Source organism: Lampetra planeri, chromosome 7 (genome assembly GCF_965212315.1).
Source record: "Lampetra planeri chromosome 7, kcLamPlan1.2.h2, whole genome shotgun sequence".
Classification (NCBI taxonomy): domain Eukaryota; kingdom Metazoa; phylum Chordata; class Hyperoartia; order Petromyzontiformes; family Petromyzontidae; genus Lampetra; species Lampetra planeri.
Window position 1 is genome coordinate 15,658,915 of NC_136113.1, and position 17,635 is coordinate 15,676,549.

General features: G+C 46.0%; 1 protein-coding gene across 1 annotated transcript; it reads right to left on the reverse strand.

Moving 5' to 3' along the window:
- Positions 1 to 382: 382 nt before the first annotated feature.
- Positions 383 to 14,817, reverse strand: LOC144720155 (ankyrin repeat and SOCS box protein 2-like; the record flags this gene model as incomplete). Its single annotated transcript, XM_078596662.1, has 9 exons — positions 383 to 1,842; positions 2,393 to 2,546; positions 3,816 to 4,383; positions 5,796 to 5,967; positions 7,031 to 7,276; positions 8,494 to 8,649; positions 9,772 to 9,941; positions 12,089 to 12,196; positions 14,534 to 14,817. Coding segments are annotated over 9 exons (2,013 nt in total), but the record flags the coding sequence as incomplete, so codon positions are not given.
- Between the last annotated feature and the right edge of the window lie 2,818 nt (positions 14,818 to 17,635).

The following is a 17,635-nucleotide window of genomic DNA, read 5'->3' on the forward strand; positions in this document are numbered from 1 at the left end:
AAGCTTGTGTTGCTTCCGAGACGTCGTGATTTAATTTAGTTATATATTTTTTTTATTCTTCATTTTTATTTTTTCACCTACGTGATTTTACCGAAAGAACCAAAGAGTATGGATCCTTGCAGTCACGAAAACTTCTAATCTAGAATTTAGCCCTAATCACAGTGAAGTGCACTAACCACTGTGCCACCACTCCCCCTGGAGCTCCCTCTTGGTGAGCCCCTACTGCTTAGCAGTGGTGAGCGATTGCAGGGATGAGCCTTTACCTTGTGAAATTAAACACGAATTGGCAGTGATATATTTATAAAGTGGGATTTGCCAGCAGTCATTCTTTAATATTGCAACGTGTATGCATGAGTCGTGTTCATGTGAAGATGTATATACATTTCCATGTGCACACGAATTCACTTTATTATTATAATTGCACAAGCATAACAGACAATTGAAAATGCATTTTAAACATGTCTGTTCATGAAACGTTTAAAAATTTACTTTCAAATCCAGGCAACATTTTCTATGGGATAATGTTTCACTGAAAAGTTCTTGAAAGTAAATGATTTCAAGGTACGGTGCGCAATTACAAAAAATAACATTTATAAGCTATGTTCTATTGTGGTTCTTAAATGTATACCTTTCTATTTTTTATTAAAAATTACACTACCACAAAAGGTCCTATTCTGTTCACCTAACCATAAATAGTGCTGGGATTATTTTCATAATTTGCACTTAGGATGTTTTGTCTTGACTGTATAGCACTGCGTCTTTTGAAATTAATTTTCTGCTTAAATGTACTAAAGCTATTGCACCATTTTTTTTGTTGACATCCACAAACAATGCAGAGCTATTTCAAAAGTCATCCAAATGAAAGTGCAAAACAAACAAAGTTAATGAATGAAACCTCCATTAACTTCGTTATACACGGACGCATAAAAAAAGAGCAAAGAAATGCGTCTGTATAAATGTGGAGGGGCAGATAAAATATAAAAAGAGCACCTAGGTGGACCGTGTGGAAAAAACAATCGTCGGACTGAATCCCCACCATTGTCATCCTGAGTTTACATACGAATTTCAGTCAACCCTTGTTTAAACCTGGTTATCAAAATGTAGAAATGTGATGGTCTCAAGCCAGTCAACAGTGACCGCACACACAAAAACGCACTTTACATTATTTTTTTGTTTCACTTAATATGGCTATAGTCCAGGTCTTACAGTCACAATATTGTTTATATATATATGTCGCAGGGCATTTGGATACGGGAGGTGACTTGAATTTTTGTTATTGATAATTTTTCAATATATTCTGCAGGTTGAAGAACTGGCTTGCATTCCGAACGAACGCTTTATCTCATTGGGAAACACTCATACGGAATAATTGGAATAAAAATTGGCAAATTAAATGAAATGGCACCGACCACTTAACCAATTTTAAACTCACCTCCAACGTCGGCAGGCATTAGTGGCCCGAAATACCAAGGAGCCAGCAACAAACAGCACCCTTAAACTTGTAATAAATAAAGAGCTAATACGTGGGCAGAGCAAAGTTATTAGGACTTGGAAACATCAACGATAAGCGGGAAGCAGGAGAAATAGAAGTACCTTGACCCGCACTGTTATAGTTGAACACTGGGTAAGACTGATAGCTAGTCCATCTGGGTGGACGAATCAACGTTTGGGGGGAGTTGTATTGCCATCAGACTGCCACGCTGTCGGCGTCGTTGTCTTTGTGGCGCAGATAGTTGAGCAGCGGGCGAGGCAGGGGCAGCTTTTCCAACAAAACCACTCGTTGAGTTCCCACGCTGGCACGGATCTGCAGCCTGCACAGGTGCGCCAGCGGTCGTGGGCATTCTGTCGTGCGAGAGTGACAGGCCAACAGGGTAACTGGCATATCGTCACAGTACGTTCAAATTTGGAATGTGACTTAAACCTGTTTAATCAGCTGTGCTGTGCCCATTGGCAATATCTTGATGGACGGCCTCGGTTGGTTCACTCTTATGAATGCGAGCGGTTGATGTTAAATGTATACTCTTAGTTTTTTCCGGTAAAGTCACGTAGGTAAAAAAATTTAAATTAAAATTAATAAAAATAAAATAATAATAATTTATTAATTTTATTAATTTTTATTTCATTTTTTTACCTACGTTACTTTACCGAAAAAACTAAGAGTATGAATCCTTGCAGTCACGAAAGCTTCAAATCTGATGTTAAATGCTCTATTTGTGGTTGCTGTGCTCTGTAATTTTCCTATTATTCATGACCCCCCCCCCCCTCCTGTCACTTGTACACTGAAACAACTTTCTATAGCAGCGAGCCTCTCTGGATCACCTAGGATGGAAGCAGACTAAAGGGAATCATACTTCATGAGCATGAGTTTCAACACACACACACAAATACGCACCTGCAATGTCTTTGACCAAGGTCCATTCTTTGAAGGTGTCGAGCTGCTCCTTAAGTCTGGAGCACAGGCGCACGTTGGCCACGAAGTGCAGGATGGTGTCTATGATGGGCCCGGCCCAGCTGTTTATCTCTGAGGACGCTATCATCTCACAGAACTGCACACGGAACAACAACAACGACGACGACGACGGTGCCGTTCGACCCCAATGGCAACTTTCATTGCAGACACCACACAGCCATTATGTAGCCTACAGTTTAAAGCAAACTTTGAAATGTATGTTGAGCTTCTTTCGCACCGTAACTAGCCAACCGTGCTAAGCGGGGAAAGGACAACAACCTAAACACAAAAGCAGTTTTACAGAAATGAGTCTTCAATCTAGATTATTTAATAGTGCACAGCGCCAGTGGCTTCCTTTTTTCGGAAAGAAGAGCATTCCAGACGGCCGCAGAAGCACATCTGAAAGTACTGCGATGTGGTGACAGTCTTTGTAAATCCGACACGTCCGTGCATGTACAGCCCCCTTTGTAAATCCACCGTGGGATGAGGGCCTCCCAACGGCGTGTTAGTCATGGCCGTTGGCTGACCATACTTCACCACGATGGTCAGTTCATGCTGGTGAAAGGGGTGGTGGGGTGGAACCAATTCACTCGCTTCTGACGTTAGGGCTAGCCTGGATTTGAATAGAAGTTGCCGGAATCGTAGTACAGCGTGTGAACCACTGCGCCACCGCTCCACTCTCACACAGCATCGTATACCAATAGCAAGTGATAATGGATCTCGAATATTTGATACACTGTGTGTATCGTGAGCGCAATCGATTTTAACCATAACCAGTATAGCCAACTTTGCAATTGTGTCGTATCAACATTGTGGGTTTCCCGAGTGACAACACTGTCAAAACGACGTTCTGAGACGAGGACCTTGTGCAGGTTGAGGAGCGATTCCAGGCCCTGTATTAAATAATCTGCATTAGTTTTGACTTCGTGTAGAGTACTTTGTAAATTGCCTCGCGACACGCTTTACTATGTTGAATTCAAGTTTTTTTTTACGTTGGTAAAATCGTCCGGTCATTTTTATTAACTCAAAAGGATCTGCGCAAGCGACAACGAGCGACTCTTCCAGGCTCCATAAGAGGTTTTTTTTTGGGTTAGATTGCGTAAATATAAATGTGTCATTAAACCCGCCACCACCCGACACAGCCAATTAGTAAGGTTTGCCACGGAAACAGAACACGCCAATTCGTTACGAGTACAGCGCACCGGTGTGTTGGAGAGTAAATCCACAACATCTACAATGTGAGTACGACGTTTCGCCAGTTGGCCAAACGAGGCTCGATTTGGCCAACTGTGCCCCCCCCCCCCGCCACCTCTCGAGGAGTGAACAACGCCGCGCGTCAACTCGGCAGGTGACCGACCGCACAGACCTGCAGGACGTTCCCAGGCCCGTTGAACCACCTCTCCTCCCACGGCTTGAGCTTCTCGGGCAGGGGCGGGTGCTCCCCGCTGCCGAAGGGGCAATCGAAGCAGGCGCCGCCGTCGGCGCCGCGTTCCAGCACCAGCTTGAGGATGCGCAGGTCCCGCAAGCACACCATGATTGTGGCCGGGAAGGCGGTGGGCCGCGCGGGGATGTACGCGTTCACATTGGCCCCGTGGTTTAGCAGGAGCCTCACCAGGGCGTAGGCGTGCATGCGCGAGGCGACCAGCAGCGGATTGAGGAGGTCGATGTTGGGATCAGCACCCGCCTCCAGGAGCAGCTCGGCGCAGCGGTAGTCGCCGTTGATGATGGCGAAGTAGAGCGGCGTGGAGCGGCAGTCCTCGTAGAGGCGTGCGCGGTCCATGGAGAGGGTCGCGTTCACGTCCAGCCCGCCGCTGCTGAGAAGCAGCTCCAGGACGTCGCTGTGGCCGTTCTTGGTGGCCAGGTGCAGCGGGCTGATGCCGCTCCGCCTCACCTGGAGCTCGTTGGTCACGGGCATCAGCAGCTGCTCGACGATCCTGCGAGATAACGCGTGTTCGCGCGCGTGTGTACACACGCATTCGTGTGTACACACACGCGCTTGTACATAACACACACCAAGGCCGTAGCCATGGAGTCAACATTGGGGGGGACCAAATCTTCCGGGGCGTCTGGGGGGTCCCCCCCAGAAAAAAGAATATCGAAATTTGAAGATGAATTCCCTGGCTAAAATATAAAAAAAAAAATCACTAAAATACGGGATTTACTTTTTTTATTTTATACAATAATGTCTAATAGAGTATTGCATTACATTGCTCTGTTTTTTTTTACCTTTTCTTGTTTCATTGTATGTAATGGCAGAGATTGGGGATTTATAAAGTACAACCATAACCACAATCATATACGCAGAAATCTATTTTATTGCAATATATTGGGGGGGGACATTTTGAGTATATTTGAATATTGGGGGGGGGTGTGTCCCCCCCAATACATATTATAATTACGCCCTTGACACACACGCATAGGTGTGTACACGCGCGGCGGTGCAGCGATTATTGACGCTGCGCTACGAACCCAAGTTCGATTCACGCTCACGGCCAACACCAGTGACGATTATCTGAACCGGTTCTGGGCCTCCTCCCCTAGGTCGACTGAGCCTCAAATGAGTACCTGGTGCGGTGTGTAAACATCGCCACGAGGGAGACAAAGGCGGTCGGCAGAAAAAAATATTTTAATAGCAATTCCAGCAACCTACCCAGTGGGCTTCGTGAGGGATTTATTTTTGTTATTTGCATCCCGAAGTCCTAATATCAGAGAAGAAATTGCCAACTTTGTTGAAAAATAAATACTTGTGCTCAGGAGGTGACTGGGTAGGTCAAAGGTCAGAGTGCTGAACCAGCACCGCTGAGATCCTGGATGTGAATCCAGGCCTGTGATTAAATCGGGCTCAACAGTATATGGAGTTGATGGTCTCCACCCCGGCACCAATTACGACACAAAATACGTAATCACATTTAATTTGTTTCTGCACTCAATGTCTAAAATTCCAGCTCTTGAGAATTATGCAACGAACATGTGCGCTCGGGAAAGTGCTGCCCTCTGCTGAGTTTTCCAGCAGGGTTTCCACTTGTCCTATTTATTTTCCAGGATTGTCCTCTTGTTGATGTAGCAGCTATCTTGCTAAATTATTAAGTCTTTCCGGGACATTAAAAGCCGCATTTTTTTGTCAGTTACACAACAATACACCACTCATATTCTTGCTCCCGTGATGTCCCATTTTATCCTTATAAAGTGGTAGCTTTGCGATATCCACCAACTTGAATGGTCACGCTGCCCTGCGTGATATTTCAATGGATAAAGAATTAATTAGTCTCATGACAAGTGAATAAAATTGGGTGGGGGAAAACAGAAATATTATTTTTCAAAACAAGATAAAATATTCGTCACATACCCTTCATTGCCATTGGCTGCCACCACGTGTATGGGCAGCAGCCCGTCCTTGGTAGGTCGGTTGGGGTCGGCTCCCTGAGACAATAAGAATTCTACCACATCCGCGTGGCCGTTCTTGGCGGCTTCAAACAGCACCGTGGTGCCGTCACAGGCCTCGCTGTTCACATCAACACCTGCAAAAAAGCGGTCGTCAAACCAGTGGCTCAAGCACACGTTCGTGATGGTGGTGGTGGGAGTGCCTCCAGGCAGAGGGACGCCAAGTTGGACAGGGGGCACGGAAGGGTTTCTGCAGCCCCCTCGATAGATACAAATTGGTCGTCAAGTATAATAAAAGGGTTTTTCCCCTTTTTTCTGGCAACAAAAGTGAAACCTTTTTACAAGGAATCATGTGTGCATTAACCACAATACTTGTGGTCAAAATGCAAACAAAAAACACACTCTGATAATATATGTATTGTCCTTGAAACTGATTGGTCCACACCAGAGACGGCTTTCTTTTGAGCCTCGTCTCAATTGGTACTAGACCAGAGGACCCCAAAAAATGTACAGCTCAAAGACAATGCACTATCAAAGTAACTATTATTATATTTTGGTATTGGCAAAGGAGGTCTAATGATGTAGATGCTTACCCCGAGCCCTCATTACCCCCTCCGTGTTCCCCGGAAGGGATGCCGTGAAGGTGCGCGTTATAACTACTCCCTCTCTGCGTTCCTCCTCGCCTTCATCACTGGCGTCAATATTGGTGGTAAACTATCGCCTATGCCCAGCAAAACAGTAAAAGGACAACACGGTTGTGCCACAGTGATGCTATCATGTGCGCACAGTTGGGCTTAAATGAAATTAGCTAAAGTCATCATTGTCACCATCAGCCATGATCTTTCCACTGCTGGATTCAAGCCTCCCCAAGCTGAACATAGTTTGTATGGTCAAACCATGTAGATCCTTGGCACGAGCTGATTTTCATTGCTCTATGAGTGGCGATGCTGTTTGTACTCTTCAAGCCCCGTGGTGCAAAGTGCAGTCTCCAATTCTTATTGCCCACCCTGTCTCTCTAACCTCTCTACTTGTGTGTGCTACGAATAAGAAGTAGGCCCATTGCCCGAAACGTTGCCTATCACTCACTTTTCTTCTTTACGAGGCCACGGTGTTATTGAAGGACGTGTTGTTGTTGTTTTCAAGGAAAATATTCGGTAAAAAACCGAAGACCCCCCCCCCCCCCCCCCACGTGCCGCTTACCCAGAGACACGAGGTACCGGACGACCTTCAGGCACCCGCACTGAGCCGCCATGAAGAAGGGACAGATGCCGAACTTGTTCTTGAACTGGAGCTTGGCCCCGTAGGCGACGAGCAGCTTCACCAGCTCCAGGTTGCCCTTCGACGTGGCCTCGTGCAACGGCATGTTGCCGTAGATGTTGCGGTAGTTCACGTCGGCTCTGCGAGCGATGAGCAGCGACGCCACCTCGGAGTTGTTGATTTCGCAGGCTGCGGCGACAGGTTTGTGAATGCGGCAAAGAGTTTATTCAGAGATTTTGTTTTTCGAGACAGGGTCCATTTAATCGCTTTGCCAGTCGTAGCAACTGCCACGTCCGGGAGCTTGTATCGGACTGGCGACGCATCTATTTAAGCATTTTTAAAGTGTTGTACATACATATAATGTGTACAATGTATATCCATAAATGCAATGCATGTACATATATTCAATGTATGTAAATACGTTCATGCATTGAGCCATAACCATGGTCATTGAATAATAGTAAAAGGTAAAGGTAAAGCCCTACAATTACATGTTCATGACATTGCCGCCAGAAGGACCGCCATTCACACTGCTGGGTGGATAGAGGTTCAACTTTCATGCTGGGAGATTGAACCGGTCATTTCTGGACTGCAACTCCAGTGTGCTAACCATTCACCGTGGCAGCACGCCTCCCCCAAGAACTGGAGATTACTTTTAAGGATTGCAGCGGGGGTTTGATGGCAAGCAAAGGGTGGAGATCAAGATCAAAGTTCAGACCACAAGACAGGCCTCGTCGAAATGTATCAGTGGCACTGCACTACGAAACTGGTTATTGGAGTTCAATTCCTTGTCATGGCCAATATCAGTTAAGCGATATACCAACCGGTCCGGGGCACCCCCCCCTCACCACATGCCCGTCACCAACGCGTATTAACCAGCATGGTGAAGTATGGGCACAGAGGGACATGTGTCTGTCAGTGGGTTCAAAAAAGGTTGTACACTGCAACACGTGAATGATACAGTCCAAGTGTAAATGGGGACAGGGAGATGGCAACGTCATTCGGGGTTGTGGAAAGTGCACGGAATTACAAATGTATTCTGACGTGAATAAAGCAAAAAAACGTAACATCGTCCTTTAATGTTTGAGTTCGGGCACTCCATGTCCACACTGGGTACGTGGTGGTTTATATACTGGGGTGGAAGAGGTGGCAGTGGCAGAATGAAACTAAAACAGCACCCACAGACGCAAACACGCATCCACAACACCATCATCATCATAATCCCGACAGTGGCCTCAACCTAAATTGCTTCCCACCAGCCTTGAACTTAACCTTGACCTTGTGGCTTTCAGCGTCGGCCACTCATCCCTTTGTCCTCGTGGGGCGGGGAGGGGGCCGTTGTTCCTCCGGACTCCGAGACGATTCGTCTGCTTGCGCGTGTGGATGCCGGATCGGGAACGACTCGCCTTTGTAGAGCGGGGTCTCCTTGACGTGCCTGCAGACGTCCACGGTGGCGTTCTCCGCCAGCAAGATGCGAACGCAGGCCACGTGGCCACGGTACGCGGCGAGGTAGAGCGGCGTCTCGTTCTGCTTGCTGCGAGCGTCCACCGTGTCCGGGTGAGCTGCAGCAGCGGGCGGAAAGTTGAACGCGACGGCACAGCCAACGTGGCGACATGCTACGCCGACAGTGGCAGATGCATGGGTCGTGGGGAACGATTGGGGTACACCCCACCCCCCATAATGAGACCCTGAAAATTTGTGTTTTATTGATATTCGCCTGATAAACTATTGTTGAATGTTCTATTCATTTTTTCATTTATTTTTCTTTTGTTATGTTTGTTGCCAGAAAAAAGTGGAAAACCTATTCTCATACTGAGAGTAGGGCTCTTTTTTAAATGTTGGCATTTCAGATCCGTCACCCCCCACCACCACCCATTATAAATCTGCGTTTGTACATTGATGTGTTTGTTATGATTGAGTTTTTGGTGTTGTTTTATTATTACGTTCATGTTGGATAATTTACCAGAGTTATTGTGCGTATGTGTGACACATACAGTCGGAAACCCTGTGGTCAATGTGGCTGGTTTTTTTTCCTCTCGGGTCAGTCCCTGATAGCAGGAGCACAACTTTTACGAAGTTTTGTTCAAATTGGGCAGAAAGTTCTCGCGTGCCCACGGTACAGCCAGACGGACAGAGCTTATTCATGCGTGGAGCCTTACGCGCTCATAGTCACTCCATGAGTCCAGATCAGACATTTCACTCGTCGGTGCATCTTGAGGTGACATAACGAGAGTGGTTCTAATTTAATGATGCGGCCAACAACGGCGAATTGTGTGATAACTATTTGAAATGAGTGCGGATATCAAATAATTCACTCTCATTGGCCGTGAAAATAAATAGTTTCTCCTAAAGTTGTGCTACCTTGGCTGGTACCGAATTCTGCTATGGTGTATCGATTATTTCAAACCCAACACTTTCGTTAATAACACTACCTTAAAAGGAAATATATATAATGCGCGACGTTTTGGGCAAAGGCCCTACTTCATAGCACCAAAGAAAAAGCCATTTACCCAAAACGCAGCCTTATATATGTTTTCTCTTTTTTAAGGCCACGGTGTTATTGACGGGCGTGTTGGGAATTTCTGAGTGTTCAGAGTATTTGTGCCGCTGCACAACGCAGCAGCAGCATCACCAACTACAAGACACGCGGAGCGACCAGCGGGCTGCAGCTGCTGCTCGCTCACCCTGCAGCAGGATGCCGAGGCAGCACGGCTTGTCGTGGTAGGCCGCCTCGTGCACGGCCATCCAGCCGTGTGGCGTGGTGACCCTCAGCTCCGCGCCGCTGCGCCGCAGCCGAGTCAGCGCCGTGCCGTCATCCGCGGAGACGGCTTCCCAAACCGGGTCCAGCAGCCTCCTCAAGGATGGCAACAGACGCGGAGCCTCTCTCAGATATCGGAGATTCGTTTTAGCCGCAGCTGTCCCCGGGCTACTGAGCTCCAGAAGAAAAAAAAATTAACCCGTAAAAACAAAGTTTTTCACTCTAAATCCTTTATATGCGTGGCGGCTAGAGTCCTCTCGTCCTCTGGCTTGAGATGGCTGCCACCTATGGGTCAGATGATTGTCTGCCAGCATTAAGCAATTGGTAATTAAATATTTTAAAAAAATTCCCTAAACAGTGTAAAATTTTAGAAAAAATGTTTCACGAAAATTAATTGTCACGCACGAGTCTGTGTGGAAAATGTCAGCTCGATTGGATCACGGGAAGTGGGTTCAAAAACGACCGAAAGATTTGCACGGTCGTAAGCAAGCACGCAAGCACGCAAGCAAGCAAGCAAGCGAACTTAATATAAAGGATTTAATAAGTATAACCCGTAAAAACAAAGTTTTTCACTATAAATCCTTTATATGCGTGGCAGCGAACTTAATATAAAGGATTTAAAAATATATTCGCCTGTGGAGGACGCGGGGATCGATCCCGCGACCTTTGGCATGGAAAGCAAGGGCGCTACCAACTGCGCTACTCCGCCACGGCCTGTGGAGGGGTTACGCTCTGGGCTCTTATACTGTTACGTTCAGCCAAAGCGATGAATGAATTCTATTTGAATATATGTAAAATAATTTTTTTTTGCCTAAAAAGTGTAAAATTTTGGGAATTTTTTTTCACGAACATTAATTGTCTGGCACAACGAGTCTGTGTGGAAAATGTCAGCTCGATTGGATCACGGGAAGTGGGTTAAAAAACGACCGAAAGATTTGCACGGTCGTAAGCAAGCAAGCAAGCATGCGAACTTAATATAAAGGATTTAAAAAGAGAGAGATTTCTGCGCTCTGAACACCGCATCAAGTAACGCCTTTCGCAAAGCCTGTGGTGGCTTCTAGTTCTGCAATGCACCACACCTCCCGTTCCTACCAGGGTCTCCAGGATAATGTCTCCACGCCCGGTACATGTATCAGTGGCACAGTTGTAAGAATACCGCACCACAAACCTGGTTATCGAAGTTTCGAATCCTGGTCATGGCCAACATCAGTTTAGAGATATATGAACCGGTGCTGGGCATCTCCCCCCCCCCAACACACCCGTCACCAACTCGTATTGACCAGCATGGTGAAGTAGTATCACCTCTCGCAAAAGGCTGTAGTCACGTGCCACCTCCCGTTTATACCAGCGCCCCGGATAACATTCATGCACGCATTAAGCCCTCGGTCACCGTAAATTGTCCGCCTTATTTGGAAGAGTAGGAAGAGCCCCTTGTTGGCAGTCACGGCTATGACCCGGTGCGCGCGGTCCCCACACACGCGGGAGGCGCGCGCGTGACACGGGGGAGACGCGCGCGTGACACGGGGGAGACGCGCGCGTGACACGGGGGAGACGCGCGCGTGACACGGGCGCGCGGCCAGCCAGCGCCGTGCGCCACGTGGTGTTTGCTGTGGTTCCACGTGGTGGCTATTTAATCGCCTGTATTGTATTGCAGGGCGACAACACTGAGCCCTAGTCGTGTTCGCCGCATGCTTATTGCACAATAATAGTAACACGTAAAGGTGCAGCCCTTGCAATTGCTTGTTTACGCTATTGCTGGCGGAAGATCCTCCGATCCAGTTCTAAAAATAAATGCTCAGTAGGTGTCCATGTTTATATGTAACTTGCATACACGTTAGGGATGAGTTTTGGGATTCTTACAAATATATCTGAATGAGGACTTTCACATTTCTAAGGTCCATTTCGGATGTTCTCTTCGAAATTTCGGAGAATGTACATTCTATGAGAGCTTAACGTTTCTTCTAGCTAGCAAAAGTAACATCGTCGTATGCCATGTGATGCCACTATTAGGGGGGGAGCACAGAAGTGGTGTAATCTAAGTGACACGTTTTTCTGTGATAGCAAACATTTTTTTTGTAATTCTAGAAAAAAAATCTATTCTGATCAGAAGTTTCGTACTGAAGCCTGATTTCCAGATTTTTTTTTCGGCTTAATCACACACTCCGGGACACAAACTTTGGAGTTTATGCACAGAGTATATGCACGGGAGAACCTTTATTAAACACATACACACACACACCTACCCTGTCTGTTCTTGAACTGGTGGTGCAATGCTCCTCCATGGACTGACTTTGTTTGTTGGAGGCTTGAAGAGGCCCTCCTGGTCCTGCGAGCCATGTGAGAACACGACCCTAACAACCCGAGAAGGGAATAATTGTTTGATCATCATATCAGCCATTGTCGATCCACTACTGGACGAAGGCGTTCCCATGCCAACACCATCGCTGGTGGTCCTGCGATGCCACAATCCATCTCAACGAGAAATACATATTTGGAACAAATATTAAAAATATATATATACTGTACATTACAAACAAGTAAGGTTATAGGTGGCTTGAAATAATATATTAGTGCTGAAGCAACAATTGACAAATTGGGAATTTGATTCAATGCAGGCCTTAAAAAGGAAAAAAATATCTAAATATTGAACAAATTAAATTATCAGGCATAATGAATCGGTTCCTTGCCTGCCACGACGAGGGGTTTTAATGGACTGCATGGGAAACAGCGAACCAGTAAATTGGATAAGCCGCAGTGCGAATAATGCCCAGCCTGGATAATGTATGTAAGAATACATTTAATCTAGCCACAGATGCCAGATGTTCCCTATGCCTGGTAACGATGGGGGAAGGCACGGCACAGTCTGTTAAACAAAATTGAATCAAATGTTAAACGCTAAGCAGAATGAGTAACGATACGATCCGCTTGTGTCTATCGTGCATTCCGCTCGAGCTCCTCTGATTAGCACGCACCTCTAATGAGCACAGTTGGCTACGTCTGGTGCGAAATAAGTTCAACGTACACACGTACATCGCTCCCACCCCCTCCTGTGTCCACGAGGAATGGCTGCGACACCCATCGTGTCATGGCACTCATGTGTGCTCCAAATGTTTAACGCCACGGTGGCGAGATGCGAACTACCTCGTCTCGTATACATGAAGTTGTAGGTTCGATATGGAGCCTGACGCTTGTATATTTGGAGTTTGCGTGTTCTCCCCGTGGTGGCGTGGATTTTTCTCCGGGACCTCCGGTTATTCCATCCACATTTAGAAACATGCGCTGAGAGTATTTGGCTGCGATAAATTTCCACACGATGAGCCACCTCGCTGAGCTGTCATTTGTGGCCAGGCCACTGCTGAACAAGCTCAGTGGGCCTTAGCTAGTAAAATAAAAAATAGTAAAAAAAATACTTCCATAATACAGGTTTTTTTTATGGGTTAGATCGCGTTAATATAAATGTGTCGTTAAACCCGCCAACACCCGACACAGCCAATTAGTAACGTTTTGTCACGTATATAAAGCATGCCATTTCGAATCTGGCTGTCACAAATCTGGCTGTCCGCCTGATGATGCTGGTTGTAATTACTGGCGAAACGTCGTGCTCAGATTGTAAATGTTGTGGATCTGCTCTCCAACACACAACCGGTGTGTTGTACTAGTAACGAATTGGCATGTTCTGTTTACGTTCCAAACCCTTACTCATTGGCTGTGTTGGGTGGTGGCAGGTTTAACGAGACATTCATATGTACTCGATCTAACCTAAAAAACTGTATTGTGGATGATATTGGTCACGAAAGCCTACGTGTTAAACAAAAAAAATAGTTCACTATAATAACAAAAATGTTTTACTTCCTACCGGGAGTGGGCTCAGCTCACTTCAGCCAACACTCCTAGGGCTGATGCCTGGCATGGAATTCACCGACAACCCCTAGCAGTGTCTCACCACCCACGAACATTCTGAACTGAGATCAGCAGACAGGGGAGGGCTAATTTGAAGCCAGGGGTTGTACACAACACTAGGTGATTATACGGTACAAGTCAATGTCACGGTGTCTCCACACTTAGGCGAGCTTTGGGAAGTGTTCACATACATTGGTAAAAGCAAATATCAGCAGAACTCCATTCTATCTCGCCACATATAAATATGTTTTAAATGTTTGAGTCGATTAGCCTATTGGGCTACCATATCAAGATTATCAAGCAGCACTGGCCCAAGTCAGCAAAATCTGAACCGATTGCAATATTCTGCGTCCTGTTGGCAGTCAGGCTTGCCAAACATGCTATAGGATTACCAGATGTTATTGGCAAAGGCACTCCATACAACATGCGGGACCCTGTTCAGCGGCATATACGGTATTGGACAAACCTGAATGGGTGACGTTATTTCATTACTTAAATGCCCTGGCGTCTCAAGAGTGACTTACAAATCCATAGAAAATACAAAAAAAACATCAAGGCAATAAACGGAAGAGAAGAATAGTGACTACCCTTTTGATCGCTCCAGCTAAGAGCGTCAGCCGGCAAACATCAATCACTAAACACCTCAACTCAACGTGTCGAGCGATGCGCAACGCCTATTGTTTCGACTGCCTCGATGCCATTCGCACTTCTCGAACAACCCACCGATTGTTTTTTTTTCCCCCTCGAGCGCGTGACCTGTGGGCGGAACTCAAGGGTTTGGAATTCACCGGCGGCCCTGGCTCCCCGGCTGCCTGCGGAGGCCCGGGTTCGCCGTGGCCGTGGCCGCGTTGAGTTGCTGGAACGGGGCGCCGTCACCGCCACACACCTCCTGCAGACTCTGCTCCACGCCCATCCTGATGAGCTCCTCTTCCCCCAGGCTGCTGTAGAGGCTGTAGTCTTCCGCATCGAGGCTGTGGCCCGATGCCATGCTTTGTGAAGTGTGTGCGTGCTCTTCACACCGATCCGAGATGTGCGTGTGCGCGCAGAGGGCACGGGCAATGGTTTTGTCATTAGAAAGTCAGGGCCGTCTGGAGCACAAATCTGTTCGGATAAATCGATTGCAATTTTGGTGACTATTTTTTTTTGTTTCTAATAATACCGATCGTGCTTTATGAGTTTCATCCCATTCAAGGAATATAGGCAGAGGAAGCATATTCTCGAATTTTTGAGTTCTGAAAATGTTTTGATCAAATTCTTAGACACACTAAAACGTCTTTGAGTAGCCTGCCAAATGTATTCTCAGTACAGTGCAGTGGTTGTGCTTTAAGAAGCACCGTGCCAGCACAAATCTGTGACATTTCCTTCAGCAACCCGACACGGACACTCGATGCCCCACTCCTGCACAAAGCCAGCCACATGTCGACGCACATTGCGATAAAGCTCTTGAGCATGTCAATAAACCATTACACCCTTCTACTTTAGCTGCAGTAACGATTCAGCAATCTCGTATGTACGTATGTTGAACTTTTTACGCACCGCACGTAGCCGTACTGCGCTAATCGGAGGTGCAATCTCGATAGCAATTGGCCACTATGCCGCTTCTTAATATTTCCGTACAGTTTAGCAACACGGTAGAACAAAACAAAAAACATGCCGCAACGCGCCGTCAACCTGTAACAAGTGGCAAAAGCATGTGGCCTTCGTTACTGACACTGACAAAAGATAATATGAGCACATTTAAAAAAATACATTTCAGTTTCAAATTTTATTTTTACATGGCTACGCGTAAGGGCGGGAAACCCGTAAGCGTTTCCCTCCGGCACGTTCTCACCGTGAAGCTGTGGCGACAGTGGCCAGGGTCCCAATGTCAGGGTCCAGACCACGTGAGTGGAGGCTGCTCGGTATTTTTGGACGAGTACATGGCATGACTTTGGTGGAGGACAGGCGAGTTTACACTTTGACTTTTACATAACTACGCAGCACCGAGTAAAAAACAACTGCAGGAACTTTCTCTGTGAGTGGGGGGGGAAGGGGGGCAATGACGCAGGCCCAGTGGTAGGATGTGCGCCGATTGTTGCGGAGGTTCGCGGTTCGAATCCGGCAGGCCACCCTGATTAATGCTGCAAGGCGTAAGTTGACCGTTAATTGCTATGCTCCGTCTGCTTCACGGTGGACCTTAAAGATCCCGTGTTGTCGTTCGAAAAGAGTCGGCAACTGTGCGCTGGCATCGTGCTCCGAATAAAAAAAAATACTGCAAATTACTCAATTACGACGACACAGAGCAACAACACACAATGCTCGTACATTACATGTATGCATGCACGTTGAACTTCTTTCGCACCATACGTAGCCAATAGTGCTAATCGGACATTCTTATACTTAAGAGGAATTGCGGAAAGGCTGAGCGGAAATGGAGACAAACCAAATGGTCAACTATGATATTCTAAAGGGGGCATCTCACTATATTCAATAACGCAATTAGAAATGCTCGATGGTGTTATTTTTCGAAATCGGTTGACGAACCATCAGAACAAGCCAAGAGTACTTTTCTCAACAATTGAGAGCCTTATTAATCTGGCCCCTAAGCACATCTCGGACCACATCGCTGTTTCGAAATGTGAAGAGTTTGCGGCATACTTCAGAGACAAGATAACTACAGTTAGCAATTATGTAATCCAAGATAAACATGACATGTGCGAATCCTTGCTCCAGTGCCCCAGCCCACTGCATAAAAAAACAATGAGCACCTTCACTTTTGTCAACTCGGAGATGCTAAAAAACAGAAGTAATGCACCTCGACCCTTCAACCTGCTCACTTGATCCTATCCCGACCTCCTTTTTTCAAAATGGTTTATAATTGTGTGGCCGAGGATTTTCTTGCCATTGCAAACCACTCCCTAGCTACAGCTATTTGTCCCAAGAAACTTAAGGCCACCATGGTGGTAAAACCGCTTCTTAAGAAAAGTCACCAGGATCCGCTGATGGCTCAATAATTTCAGGCCAATTTCCAACATTGCATTTTTAAGTAAAATTCTAGAAAACTTAGTTCGCAAACAACTAAATGTTTACCTCAATACTAACTGTATATTTGGAAAAATTCCAATCTAGTTTTCATGCTCTACATAGCACTGAAACAGCTCTTGTTAAAATTGTTTATGATCTAAGAGTTCACACGGATGACAACAAAGCATCCGTTCTTGTACTTTTGGACCTGAGCACAGCATTCGTATAGGTTGATCACAATATTATCTTTGATTGACTTCGGAGATGGGTTGGCCTCTCCGCCACAGTGGCTATTTGACCGGTAGAGATCATTTTGTATCTCTATGTGATCTTTCTTCCTCAAAAATTGAAATTACGTGCGGTGTTCCACAAGGCTCCATTCTTGGACCTGTTTTTATTAAATCTTCATATGCTACCACTAGGCGGTGTCATCATGAAAGAAGGGATTCATTTTCATTGTTATGCTGATGATACACAACTTTACATTTCTGTATCGCCTAATGATGTAAGCCCCATTGAGTACCTGACGAAGTGCACTGATGATATTAAAATGTTGATGTCACAGAGTTTTTCTGGTACTCAACAAAGATAAAACAGAGGTGCTAGTCATTGGAGCAAAGAGATCACAAATTTAAGTTCGTTGACAGAAAACGCCGAACTGCAGATTAAAAATGTCGGTGTTTTGTTTGATCCGGATTTGAACTTTGAAGCCCACATTAGACATGTCACTAAAACCGGCCTTTTATTATCTCAGAAACATATCAAAGGTACAGCCTTTTCGCTCTCGGTCTGCATCTGAGGGCTTCAGAATCATTAAGCACTTTTAAAATATATATCTAAGAACTTGCTTTTTTAAACTTGATTTTAATAAGGATTCTCCTACAATT